The sequence below is a fragment of the Geotrypetes seraphini genome, chromosome 11 (assembly GCF_902459505.1).
Source record: "Geotrypetes seraphini chromosome 11, aGeoSer1.1, whole genome shotgun sequence".
NCBI lineage: Eukaryota > Metazoa > Chordata > Amphibia > Gymnophiona > Dermophiidae > Geotrypetes > Geotrypetes seraphini.
In genome coordinates this window covers 31,459,384-31,485,214 of record NC_047094.1, presented here as the reverse complement: position 1 = coordinate 31,485,214, position 25,831 = coordinate 31,459,384, and the positions used below count along the sequence as shown (strand labels likewise).

Here is a 25,831-nt window from a genome sequence, read left to right as displayed (position 1 = left end):
TCCAGTGGCGTAGTAAGGGGGGGGGGGAAGACGTGGGGGAAGTCTACCCTGGGTTCCATCTTGGTGGGGGCACCAGCACCCGTTCTCCTCTCTGCCCTCTTGCTTCCTCCCCACCCCCCACTATTGCGCATGCACGCTGCTTCCCTTCCCCCATACCTCTTTAAACCCAACCAGCTGCTCGCACCAGGGTCGGCTTTTCCTCCGACATCACTTCCTGGACCAGCGCCTAGGAAGTGATGTCAGAGGTAGAGCCGACGCTGGCCAGTTGGGGTTGCTGCTCGTGCAGGAATGCTAAAAAGGTATGGGGGAAGGGAAGGGGGATGTGCGTGCGGCAGGAGGGGGTGGGGAAGGAGCGGGTGGGAGTGCAGAGAAGAGAATGGGGGAGGAAGGTGCCACTGCCCCGGGCGCCTCTCACCCTCACTACGCCACTGCTTCTACCTGTCCAAAACAAACCATTTCCTCTTCTTGAAAGGAAAGCAGAAGGCGGGAGAGGGCGGCAAAGAAGGGAAATAAATGATCAACGTTCCCACACCGTTGTTACTTCCCAAATGAACAGTAAACACTGACCCTTTTCTCGTGATTTGGAATAATGCAGCGGACAAAGTTTGGACTTGTGTTTCTCAGTGTGGTCATCAGCTTGGTCAGCTGTTCTTTGTACAGTTGCCCTACAGTCCGGAACATTCCCTTTTTCGTCTTGGAAGCACTTGGAAGAGTACTTTCTGTCATTTTTGCCATCTGATCCAATCCGACAATGCGATCCACTGAAATAACAGAATTTTAAAAAAATTTTTATAATGTAGTAGCTGAACAGTGATGCATTATTACGTATTTCTGAAAAGAACCGTGTACTGTCAGATCCCAAATTTCAATGAATCTTATTTGCTGACGAGGGATGCAGAAATGAAGTACAGAGTAGAGATGACACGTCCCGTCCCCGCGAGTTTTGTCGCTGTCCCATTCCAGTAAGCTCTGCCTTAACCACACAAGCTTCGAACTCATGATTTTAAAGTGTTTGAGGCTTGTGCAGATGAGAATAGAGCTTGCAGGAATGGGGCAGGGACAGGAAAAGAACTCGCATTCTTTTCAAAATTGTTTTGAAATAGAAATTGTAAACCGCTTGGATCCTTTGTAGGCTATTATGCGGTATATAAAGTTTTTAATAAACATAAACAAAAAAGATTTTTCCTCTCTTTTTTAGGTCGTAGCTCACGCTCGCTATCTAACACCAGCTTTGGCAGGATAAACATTCAAATATGACATATTGTAATCACAAAATACATTATAAAATTATTTTTTCTACCTTTTTGTTGTCTGGTCATTTTATTATTCAAATCATGTTGGTCCCAGGCTCTGGTTTCTATTTGTCTTCTGTTAATTCGCTCACCAGGGTCTCCTGTCCATTTGACATTTTCTTCTTTCTCTGTGCTCACCATCCATCTTCCATCTCTGTACCATCCCTTCCACTGCCATATCCAACATTTCTGTTTCTTTCCCACTGTCTACCATCTTTCTTTCTCTCTCTCTGTCTCGCTCTGCCTTGTGCCTTGGGTCACACCTCTATATAATTCCCCTTGTATCATCTCTCCCTGCCCTCCACCCTATGTCCAACATTTCTCCTTCTCTCTTCTCCATGCATGTCTCCTTCCCTTCCAACATATGCAGGAGTTTTCCCTCTTACCCCTTTCTGTCTCTGTTGCATCTCACTTCCTCCTCTCTAGCCCATGTCTAACAATTCTTCCTCTCTCCTCTCCCCCCCATGTGCAGCAGCTTTCTGTCTCTCCCTCCTATCCCCCTGTGCAGCACCTCTGGACCTGACCGACCCTACCCCACTGTGAGATATTTTGCGGCCTCCTCCACCAGGGCTTCTCTCTGCCACGTCATCTGTGATGCCATCAGTAATGCGGCAAAGGGAAGGCTCCAGCGGGCCGTAAGAAGCCTGTTTAGAGCGTTTTCTCAGTCATTGTCGGCAGCCTTAATTTGGTCCTCTGCCGGCATCAAGCCTTCCTCCTGCTTCTGTGAAGGCAGGACTTGGCAGAGAGGAAGACCTGATGTTGGCAAAGCAGTGAAGTTCCAGGACCATGACGCTGACCCCGGGAGCACTCCCTTATGGTCTGCACCCAGGCCAGACCGCACCCCTCCCTTTGGTATGTTACTGGTCAGAGATTTTACCATAGCTGCGTGCAATAAGAAAAACCTAAAGCAGCATGATAAAAGGGGGCCTATATTTGAAGGAATGGACATGAAAGAGGGGGAGTGTCTTCAATCCCAAGTTCTTCCCTGGCCTATGCCCAGCTCAAAACACTCAGAAATTAAAATTTTTTTTATGTGCCTGGTCTGGGTACCCATCCCAAAGAGCTAGTCAGTGCCCAAAGACTTGGTAAGCAGACCAGGGTTACATTTATAAAAACCTATTCCTATGACTGAAGTACTGTTTTATCCACTGAAATGCCTTTTAAAATTGTCCTCCTTATGTGCAAATAGCATGCAAGGGATTTACACCTTATAGAAGAGACTTTACCTTCATTTGCAGTACAATGCTTAAGACAAAGACCTTCACTGACCTGAAAACTTGCTCGCTGAAACATGCATTAGCCCAACAAAAGGCAACATCTCTATCCAACTTTTGTTTGTTTCCTTAATGTTCCTTCAGATTTTATATAGAAAAACACAGTGGCATAAGCAAGATTGAGAGATGCTCGAGGCAGTGGCACTCCCCCCCACCCACCCCCCCGTCCTCTTCTCTGCCCCCTGCTCTTTCCCCACTCCCCACCGCAGGCGCCTCTTCCCTTCCACCGTACCCCTTTAACGTCCACGGCATGAGCAGCAACTCCCACTTGCTGCCCACATTGGCCTCGGCTCTCCCTCTGATGTCATTTCCTGTTCCCGCAACCAGGAAATGATGTCAAAGGGAGAGCCGAGCAGCGGGTTGGAGCTGCTGCTCGTGCTGGCGAAGAGCCAGAGGCATGGGGGGAAGTGAAGGAGCATGCGCGATTGGGGGAGGGGTGGAAAAGAGGGGGGGAAGAGGAGAGGTTCCGCCACCCCTACCAATCCGGCGCCCAGGGCGTTCTGCCCCCTGCCCCCCCTTACTACACCACTGGAAAGTCATGATTAATCTCTTAGAGCATTGTAGAACTGAAGGATAAATTGACTCGTACCATCTTTCCAAAGATCTGCTACAAATTTATCCGAGGACTGGTTGAGTAAGGCAGTGATATTGTCATTTAGTGGATCCATGTTCTTTGTTAGCCATGCGCTTGCATTGTAGTCCACCTTAAGAGAACAGATTTATTCATTGGCAGATTACAGTATGTATTTCATTTGCTATGACCTTTTTTTTTTTTTTTTTGTTCAATGATATTTATTAGAATTTTCAGAAAGCACAGTACAATACAGGAAAAACCAGAAGAAACATATACACTTTCTTGCAAGATTATTAAAATACAGACAGAAGGGTATGTTAAGATCATAATACATGAAATCAAAGGACTAAGCACATCTCATATTGAACGGCTATAACATATTTTAAACTTGCTTCACGTTTGCTTTCTAAAGTAGCAACATCTTCTGCCTCTGCATAAAAACGGGTTTTACCTTGTCAATCAAAATACTCCCGAATAGTCAGTTTCAATTGGTCATTATTAGAATCATTAACCCCTCTCCTTTTACTAAGCCACGGTAGAGGTTTCTACCACAGCCCGGAGCGCTAAATGCTCCGATGCTACTCCAGTGCTCATACAATTCCTATGAGCATCGAAGCATTTAGCGCCCTGGGTCTCAGTAGAATCCTTTACCCCAGCTTAGTACAAGAGGGCCTAAAACAATCTACCACCAAGGCATTTATTGAAATTATAAATTTTCTATGAATGTTTACAAATTAAACTGCCACTTAAAAAGAATTAAGGGTCATTTTGAATTGTATAGGTCGACTAAGCCCACTCGGAGCAATCGTCTGTTTGCTTATCCGACAATAAAATCTTGTTTGTTACAAGAGATTCCTGGATAAGACACTTGCATTCCAGGCAGGCAAAATGAATGGCTGCTGGGGTAGGATGATTCCATTGGCTCAGTCTTATTATTATTTTTTTTTTTTTTTAGAAAATTGATGAAAACCTGTTTGATAAATTTGTTACTTGATAAGTTTGTTCATTATGTTGTATTTCCTTATGATTTGTATTTTCACTGACTGTTCAATCTTCTTTGTTGTGAACTGCCTAGAACTTTGTGGTGTGGCGGTATACCAGAATAAAGTTCATTATTAACCAGCTAACACGCACGTCAAGTAGAATGCACGCATTAATAATAATAATAATAATAATAATAATTTTATTTCTTATATACCACCAAAGCCATAGTAGTTCGAGGCGGTTTAGAACGAAGAAGGGCTGGACAATCATCGAAAATGGTACAATGTTACAGTCAGAGAAAATTAGGTGGTAGAGAAAAAAAAAATAGTACAACAGAGAGAAAAAATGGTACAACAGAGAGAAAAAATGGTAAAAAGATGGGTACATTTATGGCAATGAAATGGTACAGGGAAGAAGGTCAAGACAATCTGCGTAAAGAACATAAAGAGATAAAAGGGGCCAGGGTGAGCATAGGGTCTTAGGGTATGAATCGGGTGAAAAGATTAGTTTTTAGTAGTTTCCTGAAGTTTAAGTAGGATGAAGTACGTGAGATGTTGTGGGCCAGCCAGTTATTGTGATGAAAGTGCATTAGTGAAAAAGGCCCCACTGGGAGTAATGGGGCTGGCCTTATTTAATGTGTGTTAATGCCCATTGACACAAATTAATCTGAGTTAAGTACATAAGGCCCAATATTCAGAAAATGCAGAGCTCCCAAATTTATGCTCCTAAGTTAGACCCATAAATCTGTGCCCTATTTTCAGACAAATTTAGGAGCATAGGTATTCAGATGAAAATTAATTTTAATTTAGGAGCTTACAAGTTCTGAAAAAAAAAAAAAAATTTAAACCTAGATTTATGAGGCTAGTGCTGAAAATCAGTGCTAAGATCCTAACTTTTTTTTCCCCTTCCTAAATCTGACCATTACCACCTACTTTTTAGTCTCCTAAACGTAAGAATGTAGTGATATTTTGAGTAAAAATTAATGTACTCAGCACCTGTAGCACAGCCAGCCCTGCAATTTAGGGGGGGAATCCAGGATGGACTGGGGGGGGGGGGGAGCAGTGTATTCCTCTCCCAACAAGAAGTCCCAGCATGCTAAGAACAGGAAGGAAGCAGTGGAGAGTGGTAGCACTGTAGTTATTTGGCTGGTGGGGGCCGGCATCCCCACCAGCAAGGTAAAAGGGGGTGCTGAAGTTCTGCAGGGGGATCTGAGCCCAAAGCATGTGTGTGTTGGGGGGGGAGGGGCAGGTCCCTAAAACCCTCATGGCTACACTCCTGCTCAGCACTAGCAAATTTTCAAAGAACCCAAGTTAGGAGCATGCAGTACAGAGTTCACTTTAAGATTCTTTCAACTATACATCAGATTTTGTATCATGCCTCCCCGGCTGTATTGCAAGGATTTTTTTGAAATTTATCAGCCTAGAAGGTGTTTGAGATCATAAAATAGTATAAAACTGAGTTTAGAGCAGGGGTGGCCACACTTTTTTGGCTTGCGAGCTACTTTTAAAATGGCCAAATCAAAATGATCTACCAACAATAAAATGTAAAAAAAACACAAAGCACACTGTATGCAGAGAAAATGTTAATTATCATTTGTACTCGGGGGTTTTTCCCGAGGTCAAGGCAGATGACTAAAATATGCAATATCACCTCAGTAATAAATACAAAAATAGACAAATATACCCCCTCCCCTTTTACTAAATGCGATAGCGGTTTTTAGCGCAGGGAGTTGCGCTGAATACCTCTCACAGCTCCTGACACTAAAAACCACTATCACAGTTTAGTAAAAGGGGGCCATAGTGCAAAATATAGACAGCAGATATAAAGTCTCAAACGGACACATTTTGATCACTAAATTTAAAATAAAATCATTTTTCCTACCTTGTCTGGTGATTTCATGAGTCTCTGGTTGCACTTTCTTCTTCTCACTGTGCATCCAATCTTTCTTCCCTTCTTTCAGCCTGTATGCTTCCTCTCCTCCACACCTCATTCCCTCCCCAACTTTTTCTTCCTCTCTCCGACCTTTCTTTCTTTCTCTCTTCATGCCCCCTTTCTTTTTTTCTGTTTCTCTTCTTTCCTTCTGTCTCCCTGCCTGCCCTCTTTCTTTCTTTCTCCCTGCCCTTCCCCAAGCCACTGCCACTGCCGCTGCCATCGGGGAACAGGACCCAAACCGCCACCAATGGATAACAGGCCCCAAAGCCGACGACGCCGACACCCCATGCTCTGCCTGCTTCGGGCCGACCAGCATTCCTCTCCCCGACGTCAATTCTGCCGTCGGAGAGGAAGTTCCGCCCAGCCAGGCAGCGATTGGCTGGCCCCAACTTCCTCTCCGACGGCAGAATTGACGTCGGGGAGAGGAAGACTGATTGGCCCGATAGATCACCAAGGCAAAGTGAGTCCTGGGTGATCGACTCACTTTGCCTTGGCGAGCTACCCGTCGATCGTGATCGACCTATTGGGCACCCCTGGTTTAGAGGATAAGATGTCAATCTCTCACGTTAGAATTGGTGCAGCGATGCTGTTTGTGGCAGGTGCTAAACTTTGGAATACGTTGCCTGGAATTTTGCGGTATTGTGATGGGAGGATGAATTTTAAGAAAATGCTGAAAACGCAATTGTTTGTTAGTGCTTTCCTGTGTTAAGTTTTTTTTTTTGTTTTCTTTTTTCACGAGTACTGTTCTGCAATTGGGTTTCATGATTGTAAGCTTTAGTTAATATACGGTATATCAATTTTTAAATAAATAAATAACTACCTAAGGGCTCCTTTTACGAAGGTGCGCTAGCGTTTTTAACGCACGCACCGGATTAGTGTGCGCTATAGCGTGCGCTAGCTGAAAAACTATCGCCTGCTCAAGAGGAGACAGTAGCGGCTAGCGCGCACGACATTTTGGCGCATGCTATTCCGCGCATTATGGCCCTAACGCACCTTCGGAAAAGGAGCCCTAAGTTTCAAAAGTAAGAGCAGAAATCCTTTGAATATCACCCCATATTAAATAGGCCCCACTCAGAATAATAGGAATGACATTGCATTAAGGCATGATAATAGGTGGTAATGAGAAATAACTGATTATGAGCCCCTAAGGGCTTCTTTTACGAAGCCGCGTCAGCGGCTTCAGTGCGCGCAACTTTTAATCACGCGCTAACCCCCGCGCTAGCCTACAAACTACCGCCTGCTCAAGAGGAGGCGGTAGCGGCTAGCGCGGCCGGCGGTTTAGCACGCGGTATTACGTGCGTTAAACCACTACCGCGCCTTCGTAAAAGGAGCCCTAAGTTTGAAAACAATTAGAGATACTTGGTCTTATAGTAGGCCGAACATTCTTCAGACATTTTGAATACCAGACTGATTGTATTTGATTAATAGTTCTATTCACTGGGAAAGGTTTTACCAGTTTATCACAAAATTTTATGCCACTTTCATTAACTACTGTAAGTCAAAATAATTTGTACCTACCTTTCCTGCATAATGAACGAGAGTGAAGATCGTTTTGTCTTTGAGCTGTTTGGTTTTTTGAAATTTGCAATGGTTGCCCTGCTCTTGACACAGCTTCTCCACAAAAGAGACGTCGGTGGCTTTGGGGAACCAGCACTCTTCATCCAGCAGAGCTAGAACACCAGGTGGATTGTTCTGGAAGATGAATGGCACAAAAACAACATCTTCTAACATCATCAATGAATGTAAAATGCCAACATTTTCTTAGATCTTCCTACAGATAGCTAAATGTGCCATGACTGTAATACTCCAAATGTGCACTGTATAGAGAAAACAAACGTATAAAATATAACTAATTTATTCACAAGACCTCATACACCCAAGGCATTACTTGAGTTTCTTTCGTGCCTTTACTGAGGTGGTGCATTCATCATTGGTCTTTTAGGCAATTACATATCTGATGCTAATTTTTAATTTTAGGCTGTAATATACACGACTGTGAGTGATAAAGTGTACAGGAAGAGCACTTAATTTAAGAGTATGTAGGACCCCAGGGCCTACCTAGATACCTGAAAGTCCATCAGGATCTTTGGGGGTAGAAACACAGCCCCCTCGCTTCTGTCCCTTTGTGACTGTCTTACTGACGGAACTTCCTGCAGTACCGCTAATTGCCTTGAGAGGTTGCGGTGGCCATTTTGAAAGACCACTGTGAGGGGGCTTCACTTCTGCCCCAGAAGCCCCTTGCTGGACCACCAAGTAAATAGATAGGCCCAGTGGGCCCTACCTAAAATTTGGATGGGTTAGAGGGTTGGGGGGACTTCCATGGAGGGGGGAGGACAAGGGGGCTTAGTTGGGTGAATCAGGAGGGGTCATGGGGTTATTTAAAAAAAATTTTAAACATGTTAAGCAGGTGCTGGCCCGATATTCCATGCTGGCACCCGCATAGCGAAGTGGCCAAATTTAGGACCTCTTAGAGCTCCTCCCTAGTACTGCCCCCAGCACCACCCATGACCTGCCCACTTTTATAGTGGGCAGGTTAAGTGCCACTGAATATCCCCTCTTAGGTGGCCGGAAGCGATTTAAGTGGGCAGGAAAGCATTCCGACTGCTTAAATCACTCTGAATATCAGTCCCTTAATGTTTCTCTATTATGGAGGTCATTGGAACTCTTAATGCTCATTTTTGGGGGGGACCTAGTCCTGCTATTTCCTGAAGTAAAATGCAATTGTTTTAACTATCCATTATCTCTATTTTTCTTTTGCGGTTTTAAGCGTTTTGAAATAAACAAATAAATATAAATCTAGTTATTTCGGAACTCGGAGCATCATATGCGAAAATTGACATTAGACGTGAATACGTTTCTTTTTGATGAGAATAGTAACCCCAGCCCCAACCCAAATACACACGTAGAAAGTTCATTTTGGAGGCAGGTGAGAAACAGCTTCACGATAACCTTATTAGTTTTGTTCTGACAGAGATACTGGACATCCTGTAGCTTACCGGCCTTTCAATCAACTCGATACACGGTTGTAGATCAAGCCCAAAGTCAATGAAATTCCATTCAATTCCCTCCCGTTGGTATTCCTCTTGCTCCAGGATAAACATGGTGTGGTTGAAGAGTTGCTGGAGCTTCTCATTGGTGTAGTTAATGCAGAGTTGCTCAAAGGAGTTGACCTTAAATGATACGAAAAAAAAACACAAAAACCCTGCAGTGACCACTAGGCTATACTTCAGATTTAAAAAAACTAAACAAAACCCTAATTAAATCTCATATGTGTTCCCTTAAAAGTATAAAAAGGAAGCAGGCAAATTTTGAAGGACAATATTATGGTTCTGATGGTGGAGGAGAAGGATAGTTTACTGAAAATACCCATTTAAACTGGTCTCCGTTCCAGGAATAGCTTTCAACGCAGAACCAGCTGCTTCCTAGAAAATCACTTGGAAGCATTACTAGACTAATATGTTGGATGAGATAAAAAAATGGGAACCGAAGTTGGAGAGAATGACAGGGAGACAAATTCATTATTTATGTTCTGTCCCTGCCCCATTCCTGTAAGCTCTGCCTTAACTGCACAAGCCTTGAACACTTATGATTTTAAAAGGTTTGAGGCTTGTGCAGATGAGGACAAAGCTTAGGCATTGGTGGAATGAGGCATTATGACATCACAATCACAGTGCTTTGGCATCTTTGTCAAGAGTCTCAATGGCTGGTAGTTCTATCACACAAATGGAGTGTTCAATGCAGGTGAAATTTAGAAGGAACAGGAAAATGTCTGGTGTCCTTTGGTTTTACGTTTGCAGTATATGAAATGAATTGAACTTGAACTTCATCTGATGTATGTGCTAGACACTGGAGAGGCATCATGGGGATGCAAGGTGGTAATCGATTATATATGACACAGATATAGGTGTTCTTCCTAAATTTCAGATGTTCATTGCATGCTGTTGTGTTAAATTTAACTTGTACTATCTATGACACCGTTTCTATGACTGTTTACATGATTGTTCCTAAACTATGGATGTTCATCGTACACTGCTTTGAATTGACTTTCTAGTCATTATCTCCCTCTTTTACTAAAGCCAACTTAGCGTGCGCTAAATGCTAACGTGTCCGTTATATTCTATGGATGCGTTAGTATTTAGAGCACGCTAAATCGGCTAGTATGCCTTAGTAAAAGGACCCCTATAAGCAAGTTTAAGTTTCAAGTTTCAAATTTATTATAGAATTTGATTAATCGCCTATTCCAAATTCTAGGCGATGTACAGATCGATAAAAATTACAGAGTTAGGGGAAACGAACGTAACTAACAAAAAAACTAAATCTACTAAACATAATAAAAAAACCAACTTATACAAACATAATAAAACACAAGGAAAGGCTAGGAAGGAAATACAATCTTCTTCTTCTATATATATAAAATCGGAGGTATGTATGTGTGTATGTATGTATGTGTGTGTGTATGTGCCGCGATCACGCAAAAACGGCTTGACCGATTTGAACGAAACTTGGTATGCAGATCCCTCACTACCTGGGGTGATATGTTCTGGGGGTCTCGCGGCCCACCTGCACACGTGGGCGGAGCTACAAACATAAATTCAGATTTCACCCATTCATGTCAATGGAAAAAATGTAAAAAGCTGCCATTCTCACAGTAATTCAAAAACGGCTTGACCGATTTGAACGAAACTTGGTATGCAGATCCCTCACTACCTGGGGTGATATGTTCTGGGGGTCTCGCGGCCCACAACTCTATGTTGCTTGCTCAAGGGTGGGTTCACCCAAGAATTTATATGTTCTTGCTCCAGGAGGTGAAACTAAAATTGTTGTTTATAATCACGTTTTGCGTTAGTTGTATTGTATTCATTTTATCAAATATTTCACATTATAATTTGAATATTGTACTTTTTATTAAGCTGTAAAAAAATAATTTCATTCACCACTATAAAGTATCTTTATTTGAATCCATTTACAGTGTTATTGCTATAATTAAATACCCGTGCAACGCCGGGGCATCAGCTAGTCTGATTATAAAGAAAAACAATTAAGGTTAAAAACAATAGGAAAGGGAAAGAGAAAACTATCAAAAGATATAAAGATAAAATGAGAGTCATAAGCAATTCATTTAGTCATTGAATGCATCTTTAAAAAGAAAACCCTTGAGTTTGCTCTTAAATTTTTCCAAGTTCTTTTCCTCTCTTAAATAAATTGGAAGGGCATTCCATGTTTGAGGAGCTGTAACGGAAAAGATAGATTGCCGCCGTGTGTTAATAATTTTAAGAGAGGGAATGACCAGTAAGTATTGGCCATTCGACCTCAGTAATCTAGATGAAGTATAAGGAATCAAAACTTTATAAATGAAAGCTGTCAGAGATTTAAAGGTGAGCAGACTTAATTTGTACATTATACGATGAGCAACTGGAAGCCAATGTGCTTTTTTAAGTAAAGCAGTATATAATTTGCAAAAAAGATCAAATGTAAAAGTCTCAGGTGTATTTAAAATTTGACATATCGCCTTATCAAAATTCAAAGCTGTTTTGCATTATATATAAAAACAGGGTATAATAAGAACGTACAATAAAAACAAATAGCAAACAATGCTTCAAACAATCAGACGCACTAAATTGGATTGGCAGGCTATAAATATGTTTAACCTTTTATTTGGCATTGTTGCTCAGAAGCAACATGTGTCTTCTATGGTTCTTACTGTACACTTCCCGCTCCTCATTCGCAGTTTCACATATTCGCAATTTTGGGGGGGAGGGGAAACTCATATTTTACCACGTTCCCGCCTCTCTCCAGCCTTCCTCCCGGCCTTACCTGGTGGTCTAGCAGGCTTTCGGGGCAGGAGCGATCTTCCTACGCTCCTGCCTCGTGTAGATCGCCAATAGGAAATGGCTGCCGTGAGCTCCCGTTGTAGTCTCGAGAGACTACGGGAACTCACTGCAGTCATTTCCTATTGGCGATCTGCACGGGGCAGGAGCGTAGGAAGATCGCTCCTGCCTCGAAAGCCTGCTAGACCACCAGGTAAGGCCGGGATGCTGGGGGGGAGGCGGGGGGGGGGGGAGTGAGAGCCGGACGAGAAGATATTCGCGCGTTTTCTCAATTCGCGGTCCGGCTCTGCCCCTATCCCCCATGAATACTGAGGGAGAAGTGTATGTTAGTACAACAAAGTCCTGTTTTTTTAATTGTAGGCCCAGTTTTATGGAATAAAATACCAGGAGCTTTGCAACTTTGTAGAGATGTGTTGCAGCTTAGAAAAATTTCTTTGTTCAGGCTGAAAAGAATGTAAAATTATGACATTTTAATTATGTTTTATTTTGTTATTTATTTTGTTTGAGAGATATGTTATGTTGCTAATATTATGTATGTTTATTGTGAGCCACTTAGGCCCTCTTCTATTAAACTGCGCTAGCAATTTTTAGCGCAGAGAGCCGCGCTGAATGGCTCGCGTTGCTCCCGATGCTCATAGGAACTCTATGAGCGTAAGAAGCAGCGCAGGCCATTAAGCGCGGCTCCCCATGTTAGAAAACTGCTAGCGCAGTTTAATAGAAGTGGCCCTTAGATATTAAGCAGATTATAAATATTTTAAATAAATTAATCCTCATCTCCAAATGCCTGTGTACTTGGCGCTGTTGCTCTCGTTCAATATCAAGTGCTCCTTTTATCAAACCGCGCTAGCGGTTTAACGCGCATAATAGCACGCGCTACACCGCTGGGCGGGCTAGCCGCTACCGCCTCCTCATGAGCAGGCGGTAGTTTTTGGCCAGTGCAGGGGTTAACGCGTGATTAAAAGTCACGTCTGTTAACTCCGCTAGCGTGGCTTGATAAAAGGAGCCCCAAGTAATATCTAGCAGCCGTTTCACCATCTGCAAATTAAAGGGTTAAGTAAATACATAAAGTTGCCTACCTCAAAGATCTCAAATCCAGCAATATCAAGAATGCCCAAGAACGATGCTCCTTGTCTTTTTGTTTTGTCCAGAGCCTTGTTCACACGGTTGAGTAACCACAAGAATAGACGTTCGTAGGTTGCTTTGGCCAATGCTTCTATTGCAAAATCTGCCTGGAGGAGGTCAAATAAAAGGGCTGAAAACAATCGGGAACATTATAACAAATTTTAAATTGAAGACAATTTTGGACCTCAGAATGCCATTTTCCATTTTTGTTTTTTTTTAGCATGAAGACTCCATTGTTTTGTTTTTTTTAATTCTTTATTCATTTTAAATCTTATAACAAGTGTATAGTAATATACCATTATAACAAATTAAAACACTTGAAAATCTTTCTAATAATATCATACATACTTGAATTTTTACCCATTCCCACCCACCCTACTGCAATTATTCTAAAAGAATATAATGAAATAAGCATTTAATAAAAATTCCAAACAACCCCCACCCCCATAATTATACACGTGGATATTATCTATGGAAAAATGATGTCTACCCATTACAATAATTTTCCAACGGCCCCCAGATCTTCAAAAATTTATTGTAAGACCCTTTCTGCAAAGCAATTGCTCTTTCCATCTTATAAATATGGCATAATGAATTCCATCAGAAAGTATAATTAAGATTAATGTGATTTTTTCCAATTGTTGGTAATATGAAGACTCCATTGTAATATAAATCATGAGAATAAATATCGTTATAGATGGGTGGAAAAGGTAGAACACCGAATGCATAGATATATCTTTACCTGCTCCTTGGTCTGGGCTTTCTGAACGACATCACGTCCAACCTTGATACGGGGTGTCAGGATTGACCTTGTGAAATCGGTCACATTAATACCCATAAGGTGACACACTTTTTGAGCAGCTAGAAGGCAAGCAATATCTCATGTTACACAAGACCATCTCTTACTACTGATGAAAAGATCTTTGAAAATATTTCAGGCAGAAGCAAATCAGTACCTGTGTTATCAGGCATAGAAGCCTGATCTGTATTTCTTTCTTTCTTGAAGACGATATTACCAAGTTGTAGCACAGAAGAAACAACCTTTAGCATTGCTGTAAAAAGAGAGAAATACTTACAATATATCTTCATACATTGGACATGTAGAACATGCAAATGTATCTTATGCATGATTATTGTAGATCTACTGAAAACCCAGTGGACTGTGGGATCCTTGGGCAGATTTGGAAAACCCTCTGATAAGAACATAAGAGTTGCTGTACTGGACCCAAGGTCCATCAAACCCAGCATCCTGTTTCCAACAGTGGTCAATCCATAACTACTTGGCATGATCCTAAAAGAGTAAAACAGATTTTATGCTGCTTATCCTAGAAACAGTCAGTGGATTTTCCCAAATCCATCTTAATAATGGCTTATGGACGTTTAGGAAATTATCAAAATGTTTTTTTAAACCCTGCTAAGCTAAATGCTTTTATCACATTCTCTGGCAATGAATACCAGAATTTAATTACACCAGTGGTCTTTAGCACATGGCCCTAGGGCCACATACGAACTCTTGTTTTCGGTTGTAGCCCTCAAACAGTTGGTTAAAAAGCTCTTCAAAACCTACAAATGTGTTAATTTCAATCTTGCCCACTTGAAATAGTAACTGCAAACAATCTCTTTTTAAGTGTGTTACTCAGGTGTCTCATCTATGGAGTCTGCTACTGCTGACAATCTAAAATAAAGTGAATTTTAAAAATATATCCTTGAAGTGTTGTAGAATCAATATTAGCATTAATTTTTAATGTGTAATACCCAGTCTGAACAAACAGATAAAAGTGGTTTTCTAAATTAGTAATATGTTTAAGCTTAATCTTTTGGTGGCCCTCTGAGCTTTGTCGCATTCTCACTGTGGCCCTTTTCATGAAAAAAGTTGGAAACTGCTGAATTACTTAGTATCTTCATTGCATGCCCCCTAGTCCTACTATTTTTGGAAAGAGTAAACAAGTGATTCACATCTACCCCGTTTCACTCCACTCAGAATTTCCCCCGAGCCATCTTTCTCCAGGCTGAAAAGCCCTAGCTGCTGTAGCCCTTCCTCATAGGTAAGTCGTCCCATCCTCTTTATCATTTTCGTCACTCTTCTCTGTATATTTTATAATTCCACTACATCTTTTTTTGAGATCCGGTGACACTGTATTCAAGGTGCAGCTATACTATAGAGCATACAAAGGCATTACACTTCTCCCTCATTATTCGTGGGGGATAAGGGCAGAGCCGGACCACGCATGGTGAAAAACCGCAAATATCCAGCTCTGACCCACCCCCACCTCCCTTCCACCTTCCCCTGGCATCCCGGCCTTACCTGGTGGTCTGGCTGGTTTTTGGGGCAGGAGCAATCTTCCTACGCTCCTGCCCCGTGCAGATAACCATTAGGAAATGGCTGTGGGAAGTTCCCGTAGTCTCTCGAGAGATAACGATTATGTGAAATCGCGAGTAGGGAAACCGCGAATGGGGAGAGGGAAGTGTATAACATTCTCATCTTTGTATTCAGCAACTTCTTGAAATTTACACAATCAGCACAGAGTCGCAAGTTCCCCCTTAACGCATTTCACATTTTCACTCCAGCTATTGAGAACATTGTAGCCCTCGTCACAGCACAGTGTTCTCCCACGTCCCTAGTCACTATCAATCTCATCCCACCCTCGGACCTCAACATTCTACCTGGTCAATATATTTGCAGAAATGTTTAAAAATACACTGGGGTCATCTGATATAAAACTTGATGTAACATGGATGACACCTTATATTGTACTCTCTGCTGTACCAGAAGCCAGTGTAACTGTTTCAAAACAGGTGTAATATAGGTTATTCTAGAGACCCCATTTACCTCAAAATGCGCCCTAAATTGAACATTCAAGGGTCTTATGGGACACTGCAAAGCCACCCACACATCACACATCCACCCATAGTTTTGAAAAAAAAAAAAAAAGACACAGAAAAAAAGTGGAGAAAAAGCCTCAGTTAAGCTTCATATGGCTAAAAAAAACCTCCACTTATGTGTCTTCACTATATCAAAAACAGTGGTGAAAAAATGAGGCACAATAGCAACCCCCCAAAAAACATCTCACATCCAGCACGCCAAAATCTCACATACAAACATTGTGTGAAAAAAGATTGCAGTCCAGCGGCACAGTCAAAAATATTGCAACTTGAGCAAGGAAAAAAAACAACTTAGCTGTCCACGAAGTCCCAGCTGTCTCCAATCAGGCTTACTCCCAAGCCTCCCTACCCGAGCCTCCTGGGTAAACAGCCCACCCAACGGGGAAATCTCCGTATTCTAGAGACCCCAGTAACCAGCCTCTTAGCTGGATTCAACAGCAATTGTAATGCCTTACATTTTGTCTTGGCTTGTCCGAGATACAGCGAGTTGCAATAATCTAATCCTGACAACATTAACCCTCGCACTACTGAGCCGAAATCAAAGGGTGTCCACATAGATTTCGGCCTGTGCAAAATATGTAGCTGAGCATATCCTCCTTGATATAGTGGAACAGTTAGACTTGCAGCCCACCACTTTCTGCATAGGGGCTGAAAATTGATGAACAGTAGATTAAAACAGATACTTTTGAGAACTGACCCCACTGGGTTTTCATGACTTTTTCTAGCATTTTTCCTATGACAAAATATGTTGTAATATTAATCCTTCTTTTCTTTATGTGAATTCCACAGGTAGGAACAGTCAAACAGGTTCCCTTTGATGCCAGGATTGTTCATACCTATTTGCTCTTCTTCGGTGAATCCCATAATTTTCATGGCTTCCAAGGTCTCCTGAAACATGTCGCAGTCATCCTGTCCAGGAACGGGCACATAGCCAGTGGATAAAAATGTGTAATTGCCATAACCTTCAAGTAGCAAGTCCTCTGAAAGAAAGAGTTGCATAGTCAGAAAAGGCAAAAGTGGGACTTGACTATATTGCGCTTATTTTTAGGGCTCCTTTTACGAAGCCGCGTTAGCGGCTTTAGCGCGTGACTTTTAATCACGCGCTAGCCGAAAAACTACCGCCTGCTCAAGAGGAGGCGGTAGCGGCTAGCGCATCCGGTAGTTTGGCGCATGCTATTAGACGCGTTAAACCACTAATGCGGGTTCGTAAAAGGAGCCCTTAATCACGCAAAACTGTTGTTAAAAAAAGGGGCTGCTTATATACAATTCAAAGGAAGCAAAATAAGGGGAAAAAACCCTTACGAATCTATACAAATCTCAGGGAATGGAGTAGGAGAAGATGAATTAAATTCCAACGAACTACAGAGGTGAATAAACATACATAAAACAGTATTTATTAACAGGACAATAAACAATGATAAAAAATATCTAAAACCAATAAAATACAAAAACAGGTTGCCTGATTCAATTACATACAGAAAAAAAAAATTTTTCAATACACATTAAAATGTTGCCAGACTCGACACTAATCTGTGTTTTAGGCGTCATAAAATCTAACCAATACTGCGTCTGACTTCTGTATAGGCAAATATTGTCAATGAATCAGCATTTGTTGAACAAAAAGGTAGAACAATCTGCAATCACTTCAAGAGTTAACAGTCAAGCTTATAAAACCACCATTTAAATATATTTTGAAAATAAGCAACACTGCAACACCAAAGTCAGAAATATAAGAACATAAGAATTGCCATACTGGGACAGACCGAAGGTCCATCCAACAGTGGCCAACCCAGGTCCCAAGTACCTGGCAGAAACCCACAGAATAGCAACATTCCAGAGCTGATTTTGTGATGTCATAATACCTCATTCCATCAATGCTTAAGAGCCAAACTCATCAGTGATGTTACAATGGCTTGATTATCCTCTACTTGGCTCACATAAGACCATAAGCGTTGCCATATTGGGACAGTGGCCAACCCAAGTCCGAAGCACCAAGCTAGATCCCAAGTAATAAAACAGATTTTATGTTACTTATCCTAGGAATAAGCAGATAAAGGCCAAATGGCCCATCTAGTCTGTCCATCTGTAGCATTTTCTTCTCCCAAGCTTTGTTAAATCCATAAGAACAGCCTTACTGGGTCAGACCAATGGTTCATCTAGCCCAGGTTTTCAGGATATCCACAATGAATATGCATGAGAGAGATTTGCCTGCACTGCCTAATTGGTATGCAAATCTCTCTATCATGCATATTCATTGTGGAAATCCTAGCCAGTAGTTCTCGAGGACCGGACTTGGGCAGCCCTGCTCTAGAGCTATGGTTCTCAAACCTTTACTGGGGAACCACTAGTCGGTCACTAGTCAGTCAAGTCAAACCTGACCGACTAGTGGTTCCCCAGGATAGGCAGTGCAGGCAAATCACTCTCATGCATATTCATTGTGGATATCCTGAAAACCTGGCCTGCCAGTAGATCTCGAGGACCGGACTTGGGCAGCCCTGCTCTAGAGTATATCACACTGCATAATAAACTGAAGCCTTCTGTAGAACATTTTGGTATGACCATCTTGAATGGCCATGTTGAAACATTGCTACTTTCTGAAATAGGTAAGATCAGATCAGTCACAGCTGAAGAGCATATGCTGCTTCTGCAACAGTATCTACAATGAAAGACGGTGTCAGGTCAAAAGCGCGCCGGGACAAAGGCGCGCCCAGATAATTGAGCGCAGCGCGGAGGCGCGCGCCGCTCTAAATTACTGTTTTTAGGGCTCCGACGGGGAGGGCGTGGGGGGGAAACCCCCCACTTTACTTAATAGACATCGCGCCATGTTGTGGGGGCGTTGTGGGGGGTTTGGGGGGTTGTAACCCCCCACATTTTACTGAAAACTTCACTTTTTCCCTGTTTTTAGGGAAAAAGTTAAGTTTACAGTAAAATGTGAAGGGTTACAACCCCCCAAACCCCCCATAATGCCGGCGCGATGTCTATTAAGTAAAGTGGGGGGGGGTTCCCCCCCACGCCGGAGCCCTAAAAACAGTAATTTAGAGCGGCGCGCGCCTCCGCGCTGCGCTCAATTGTCCGGGCGCGCCTTTGTCTTTCGCGCCGTTGCCTATGAACCATGAAAGACCGTTCCACTAGTAATCACTGAGGTAAAGAACAGTTCATGTGTATCCTCTGTGTGCCACTATATTTTTCTGCATCTCTGGTACAATAGCATACATAGACTGTAGTGCGTTATGGCCAACGTGTGCAGTTAGATAGCATGAACTTTAGTGGGATAATTTTTGCATTTTTCAAACCAACCAAATCTGATTTTTTTTTTTTTTGCCAGATAAAAATAGGGGATAATGCAAACTTACGGGCCCTTTTACAAAGCCGCGTTTAAAAGTGGGCTGCACTATTTTTAGCGTGTGGGTTTCCCGGACGCTGAGGCCACTTTTTTTTTTTTAGCATGGTTCTAAAATGGCCGCAATTTGGTTTTCCCCATTGATTGGCCATGCGCTAATTTCAAAATTAGCACATGGCTAATAGCGTGTGAGTCCAGAAAAGGGGAAGTCATGAGGCAAAGGATGTCGAACCCTCAGCGATGGGTTATTCCAAAGTATACTTTATTGGAGAACAGCACTGTATCAAACAAGTGGACTCGACACTGGCAGTGTTTCGGAAGCTTGCCGTAGCCACGTTTGATTCGCACGTTTTCTGTTTGCGCCCACACAAGCATTTATAAGACGACAAAACAGCGATTAGAGACTCTTGACAAAGGCAGGATTGCCGAAATACTGCCAGTGTCGAGCTGACTTGTTTGATGCAGTGCTGTTCTCCAGTTTGGAATAACCCATCGCTGAGTGTTCAACATCCTTTGCCTCACGACTTCCCCTTTTCTGGATTTACCTTCGCCTACGTTGCTTTTTTTGAGCGCATTAGCATGCGAGCACTTAATGTCGCCTATTTTTTAGGCGGTAAGGGCATCTGAGCTAATCTTGCACTACACGGTCATAGAAACATAGAAGATGACGGCAGAAAAGGGCTACAGCCCATCAAGTCTGCCCACTCTGCTTACCCAACCCCTGTCTATGCCCTAATGACCCAATTTCCTTATCTTGACCCTCGTAGGGATCCCACATGGGTATCCCATTTACTCTTAAAGTCTGGCACGCTGTCTGCCTCGATCACCTGCACTGGAAGCTTGTTCCAATGATCAACCACTCTCTCTGTGAAGAAATACTTTCTGGTATCACCATGAAATTTTCCGCCCCTGAGTTTGAGCGGGTGCCCTCTTGTGGCCGAGGGTCCCTTGAGAAAGAAAATATTATCTTCCACTTTGACACGTCCCGTGAGGTACTTAAATGTTTCGATCATGTCTCCCCTCTCCCTACGTTCCTCGAGAGTGTAGAGCTGCAATTTGTTCAGTCTCTCTTCGTACGAGAGACCCTTGAACCCCGAGATCATCCTGGTGGCCGTCCGCTGAACCGATTCAATTTTGCGCACATCTTTACTGTAATGTGGCCTCCAGAATTGCACACAGTACTCCAGATGAGGTCTCACCATGGCCCTGTACAACGGCATTATGATTTCAGGCTTTCGGCACACCAATGCCTGCATGCTAACCAATTAGCATACAGTATACCTTCTTTCTGCGCCCCAGACACACACCCAGCCTGAAATTAGCACGTGGCACCTGAGTGCACCCTGCTGCCACGGATTTTAAGCGATGGTAAACATGTGTTAGTGCTTACCGCTACTTGGGAAAAAGGCCCCTTAGTGTACTGGCCTGGATTTAGTACTGTTATTTTGTTAATTTATGAGTGTAAGTTGGTTGTAGCTGGCATAGTTTCTGTTCCCTTTTTTTTTTTTTAAAAATTCTTTATTCATTTTTTCATCTTACAACAAGTGCGTCAGAAAATAACAGTTAAACATATACAATATCACTTGAGCATCTATCATTATTAATTTTACAATTAAAAATAAAAACAAATCCCTCTTTCCCAACCCTATTATTACACATGTGAGTACAAATATATATTATTCTCTATTAATCCATTACTCCGTTAATCTTGCTTAGACCTGCGCATAATGCAAGTAATAAATGTTTTAATTAAATAAATAAAATAACTCACCTTTTAGGCTGTCTTGTGCACCTGAAATCAAGTAGTAGAAAATGTGAAATGTCCTCTCGTCCTTTGCCTGGCGGATAGCTCTGGATTTCTCCAGCAAATCTGTTTATCACAAGCGCTAAGATCGTGAACTTACAATACATTTTGCATCAATAATTGGTGGGTCATCTAGATCAGGGGTCTCAAAGTCCCTCCTTGAGGGCCGCAATCCAGTCGGGTTTTCAGGATTTCCCCAATGAATATGCACGAGATCTATGTGCATGCACTGCTTTCGATGCATATTCATTGGGGAAATCCTGAAAACCCGACTGGATTGCGGCCCTCAAGGAGGGACTTTGAGACCCCTGATCTAGATGGATAGACGACCAACAAGCAACTATCAGTGGCTTGGTTGTAAAGCACCACATCAAGCACCGTTTTAATTCTCTCTCATATTAGATGTTACTTGAAAAGCTGCAAATGCTGAGAAGGTGTGAAACTGGCACTTCAGCAGTGAGGCGGGTGTTGCTAATTTTATGGGATTAGAGAAAAACCATGCTGGCCAAGTCGGTGCCCCGTCAAAAGCGCGCACCGACAAGTGCGCGCAGGACAATGGCGCCCCGTCAATTGCGCTAATGTTAGGGTAAGGTTTAGATGAGAATTAAATCCTCATCTAAACATTACCCTAACACTAGATACCAAGTGAATATTTTAAGTGTATTGGGGGGTTCCCCTCACCCCTCAAAAAAAGAGGGTTACTTTGTAACCCTCAAAAAGACAAAATAGTATCCACTGTAAGGAGCGCAATTGACAGGGCGCCAATGTACTTTCGCACACTTGTCGGTGCGTGCATTTGTCAGGTCACGCTCCTAGTCAGTTAAATAGCTTTTTTAGCACCTAACCACAGATATTCAATGGGAGATAACTGGTTATCTCCCGCTGAGTATGCGCACTTAGCAGCTAGCTGCTAGCCAGCTATATCACACGCACGGATATTCAACACGAACCGCTATGTTTAGCCATTAAAATAGGCCACTTAAATATCAGGCCTACCTTTAACCACTAAGGCCCAGATTCTCTAACCGGCGCCGTTGTCAGCGACCGCCTTTAAACGTGGCCGTCAATCGTGTGTCAATCATGAAATGGTGAAAACCAGCATTTTAATGGCATTTTTCACTGAGCTTGGGCGCCCTGCCTAAAAAACCAGTGCTGTTTAGAGAATCCGGGCCTAAGCATTTAACTGGTTGGTACTGAATATCGGCTTAATCGATTAAGTTACCGTAGTCAAAAATTAAGCCAGATATTCAAAGCTGGTTGCCAGATACAGCCCGGCATTGAATATTCAGTCTGACCTCCAGCATCAGAGAGACACCATGCAGCCCGATGCTGGCTGAATACTGGGGGGGAGGGGGGGAGGGGATGATTTATTGAGATTGCAGAAGTATGTGTGGGACTGTAGAGGATCGTCATTCCTCTAATGATCTAATCAATTGACCAAGTGCATTAGAGTTTGCAGTTTTTCCATAGCATAGTGCAGGAAATTAATGCATGGTAGCTGCAAAATGAATGCAGCAACTAGCCTTTCATTTTTCTATATAAGTCCCACGTTAACATTGGGCTTAATATTCAGCCAATAGCATTCAGGGCCTGATTCTTGAAACGGCATCCCGATTGTAGGTGGCGGTAGATGTCCTACCGCTAATGAACCAATCAGGATGCAAGTTTTAAAAAAAAAAAAAAAAAATGTAGGCGTCTGACTTGTGCCTACAGAGGCGTCTAAGCACGCCTATGGATGCCTAAGGCTGGCTTAGGCATGGCTTACACCAGTGTCTGTAGGCATGACTTACCTTAGGTGTCTGTAGGCATGCATAGGCACTTCTGTAGGTGCAAGTCGGATGCTTTAAATTTAGGCCTGTGAAGTGCTGGTCTACATTGAAGGAGTCTATCTGAAAAGTAGACGCAATTCTAGATGTGGCACCTACCAGTAACTGATATGCAGTAGGTGCCCAATTTGCAGGCGCCATTTCCAGTATCGGGCTCTCAGTGTTTTGCTGTCCGCCACTGGTGTTAGACCTGGAAATTCAATGCTGGGCCAAGGTATTTGAAGCCGGCAAAGCCTGTTAAGCTCTTAACCAGCTATGAAGAGCTACATAAAGCTTGGAATTTCTTATGTGGTGCTCCATACAACAGAGAGAAATACTCCATACAACAACGAGAAATCTCGCATCAAAAATAGAACAGGTATAATAATAAATATTTAAATAAGGTGCTCAGTGTACTATACTTGCCAGGCAACAGCAGTATAGAAAAGGGTTCATAGACAACAGTGCGAAAAACAAAAGCGCGCGCCGACAATTGAGCGCAGCGTGCGCCGCCGCGCCGCTCTAAATTACAGTTTTTAGGGGCTCCGACGGGGGTTTTTGTTGGGGAACCCCCCCAGTTTACTTAATAGACATCGCGCCGGCGTTATGGGGGGTTTGGGGGGTTGTAACCCTCCACATTTTACTGTAAACTGAACTTTTTCCCTAAAAACAGGGAAAAAGTTAAGTTTTCAGTAAAATGTGGGGGGGGGTTACAACCCCCCACACCACCCACAATGCCCCCACAACGCGGCGCGATGTCTATTAAGTAAAGTGGGGGGTTCCCCCCCCACACCCCCCCCCGTCGGAGCCCTAAAAACAGTAATTTAGAGCGGCGCGGCAGCGCGCGCTGCGCTCAATTGTCTGGGCGCGCCTTTGTCCCGGCGCGCTTTTGACCTGACACCATAGAAAAGCCATCATAGCGCCAGCCCTTCCTACCTACCACAGTATGTAAAAAGTTTTTAATGTAACATTCTCTAGCAAAACATCTCAATGTCGCAACACAGCAGACCATTGAAAAGAAAAAAAAACGTTATCTCGTGGCAGGCTGCTAGTTGACAGAAGATAATCACATTGCTAGGGCAGGGGTGCCGGTGGTAATGAAAAAACATGAAAAAACATGAAAAAACATTGTTGCTGTGTGTCTCCTTAAAGGTGCTATGATGGCTTTTCTATACTGCTTTTGCCTGGCAAGTATAGTACACTGAGCACCTTATTTAAATATTTATTATTATACCTGTTCTAGTTTTGATGCGAGATTTCTCGCTGTTGTATGGAGTATTTCAATTGAAAAATCTAAAATTATTGTATAGACATTTTTTCTCCTATCTTTATATTTTTTCCCATTTTATGTGGTGCTATTTACGCAGTTATCTTAACCTAAGTGCTGAAAATCAGCACTCAACAAGCTAAGTGCCAACTTGGCCCTGGAACGCCCCCAAAATAGCTGGTTCAATTACGGTAAGTGCCCCTGAAAATGCTGGTTGACCTGAACAGGCTTTTTAAATGGCCAGGATCATTCTGAACATTGAGCCACTAAAATTAGCATGCAGTACTCTGGTTGAAATTTAGGAGGCAGTAAGTGGTCCCTCATATGAACAGCATGCAAGTCGATTAGCACATGGTAAATCAGCACATTAACCATACTATACTCTCTGTGCCCTTTCTCCGCCCATGACCCTCAACACAAAATGCCATTAATGTGCAACAAAATTACCTCAAAAGTGGTAACTGCGTTAGGAAAACATTCAAAGGATTGACCATGAGTGCGCTAACTTGGCCTAGCACACATGAGGGATAAAGAAGGAATGGGAGGTAGGGGAAGGGTTAACTGTGAGGATGAATTAGAAGGAGAGAGCTTAGTAAGGTTGGATTGGTGGGCAATGGAGGAAGAGAGGAGTTAGATGTGGGTGCAAGGAGTGAGGAATTTTGGCGGGGTTGTGTTATGAGGGAAGGTCGTGGGAGGAAGGGTGTTGCTAGGGAAGGGTAGCGGGTGAAAATGTCCTGTCCTTCCCTCCCTCGATCCCTGACTTGTTTTTGAGGATGCAGTTCGGGGGTTTGGGGTAGGGTTACCAGATACCTGAGGAAACCCTGATATGTCCTCCTTTTAGAGGTCTGTCTGGGTTCCCAGATGGACTTTCCAAAACCCGGCGAGCTCTGGCTGCAATTGGAGAGCCTCTGAGCGTGTGCAGGAGACGTCACACACATCCACGCATGCTCCAGGCCTTCCAGACGCAATTGGAGCTCATCCAGAAGAGAGGAGGCTTTGTGGAGGCGGGGCTGGAGGCAGAACTGGGCGGGATCATGTGTCTGATGTTTCCTGGAGAAAAATATGGTAACCCTAGTTTGGGGGGGGGGGGGGGGAGAATGTGCTTGTGGTGTCATAGCTTTAGCGGAAATGGGAAGGGGTTTGAGGTGGATGACGGTCAGTCAATTGGATGAAAGATTATGGTTTGCTTGAGTGCGTCACCGCCTCAAGCGCTTTGAGTTTTTTGGGCACTGCGGTACTGTGGGCCTGGGAGGAGGAGAGGACCAGAACAGCTAATACGACATCATCTAGCTGGGGAATGATATAGGGATATAATATTGTTTGCAATAAGATTTTGATTAATTGCCTTGTTCTGTTGGTGTGTTAAATCCTATATAATAAAACCCTAAGCGTGCATGCACACTTAGGGTTTCGTGTTCCCTGCCGCCGTGGTGTGTGATCCGTGGCCATGTTCCATTTTAGAACCCGGCGGCAGGGAACACTCTGGCCACTCCCCTCCTCCCGCCCTCACTCACCAACTGCTGCTGCTGGAGGAAGCGCAGGCAAGCTCTCTCCCAGTGGCACCAGAGCCGCATCATCGCCGCCCGATTGCTGGCCGCGGTGGCCGCCGCTGCTGTGAAACTGCCCAGTACCGCTGCCGACGCCACTCTTCAAAGGAGCCTGGTGAGTATAGCGGCCGCCTATAGCAAACTTCGCAGGCCGCTCAGCACCTCAGTAGCACGTTTCC

At 43.3% G+C, this 25,831-nt stretch overlaps 1 protein-coding gene across 2 annotated transcripts in view; it reads right to left on the bottom strand.

Moving 5' to 3' along the window:
- The window catches only part of MYH11 (myosin heavy chain 11), a 211,926-nt gene that overhangs the window by 64,471 nt on the left and 121,624 nt on the right, over positions 1 to 25,831 (bottom strand). For both annotated transcript variants that reach the window (XM_033915087.1, XM_033915089.1), the window contains 9 exons: positions 21,001 to 21,099; positions 16,726 to 16,869; positions 13,963 to 14,058; positions 13,749 to 13,867; positions 12,961 to 13,113; positions 9,053 to 9,226; positions 7,575 to 7,748; positions 3,156 to 3,270; positions 568 to 761 (listed from right to left, as the gene is read on the bottom strand). In XM_033915087.1, coding sequence (XP_033770978.1) covers positions 568 to 761; positions 3,156 to 3,270; positions 7,575 to 7,748; positions 9,053 to 9,226; positions 12,961 to 13,113; positions 13,749 to 13,867; positions 13,963 to 14,058; positions 16,726 to 16,869; positions 21,001 to 21,099 — 1,268 coding nt within the window. The remainder of the gene's footprint in view (positions 1 to 567; positions 762 to 3,155; positions 3,271 to 7,574; positions 7,749 to 9,052; positions 9,227 to 12,960; positions 13,114 to 13,748; positions 13,868 to 13,962; positions 14,059 to 16,725; positions 16,870 to 21,000; positions 21,100 to 25,831) is intronic.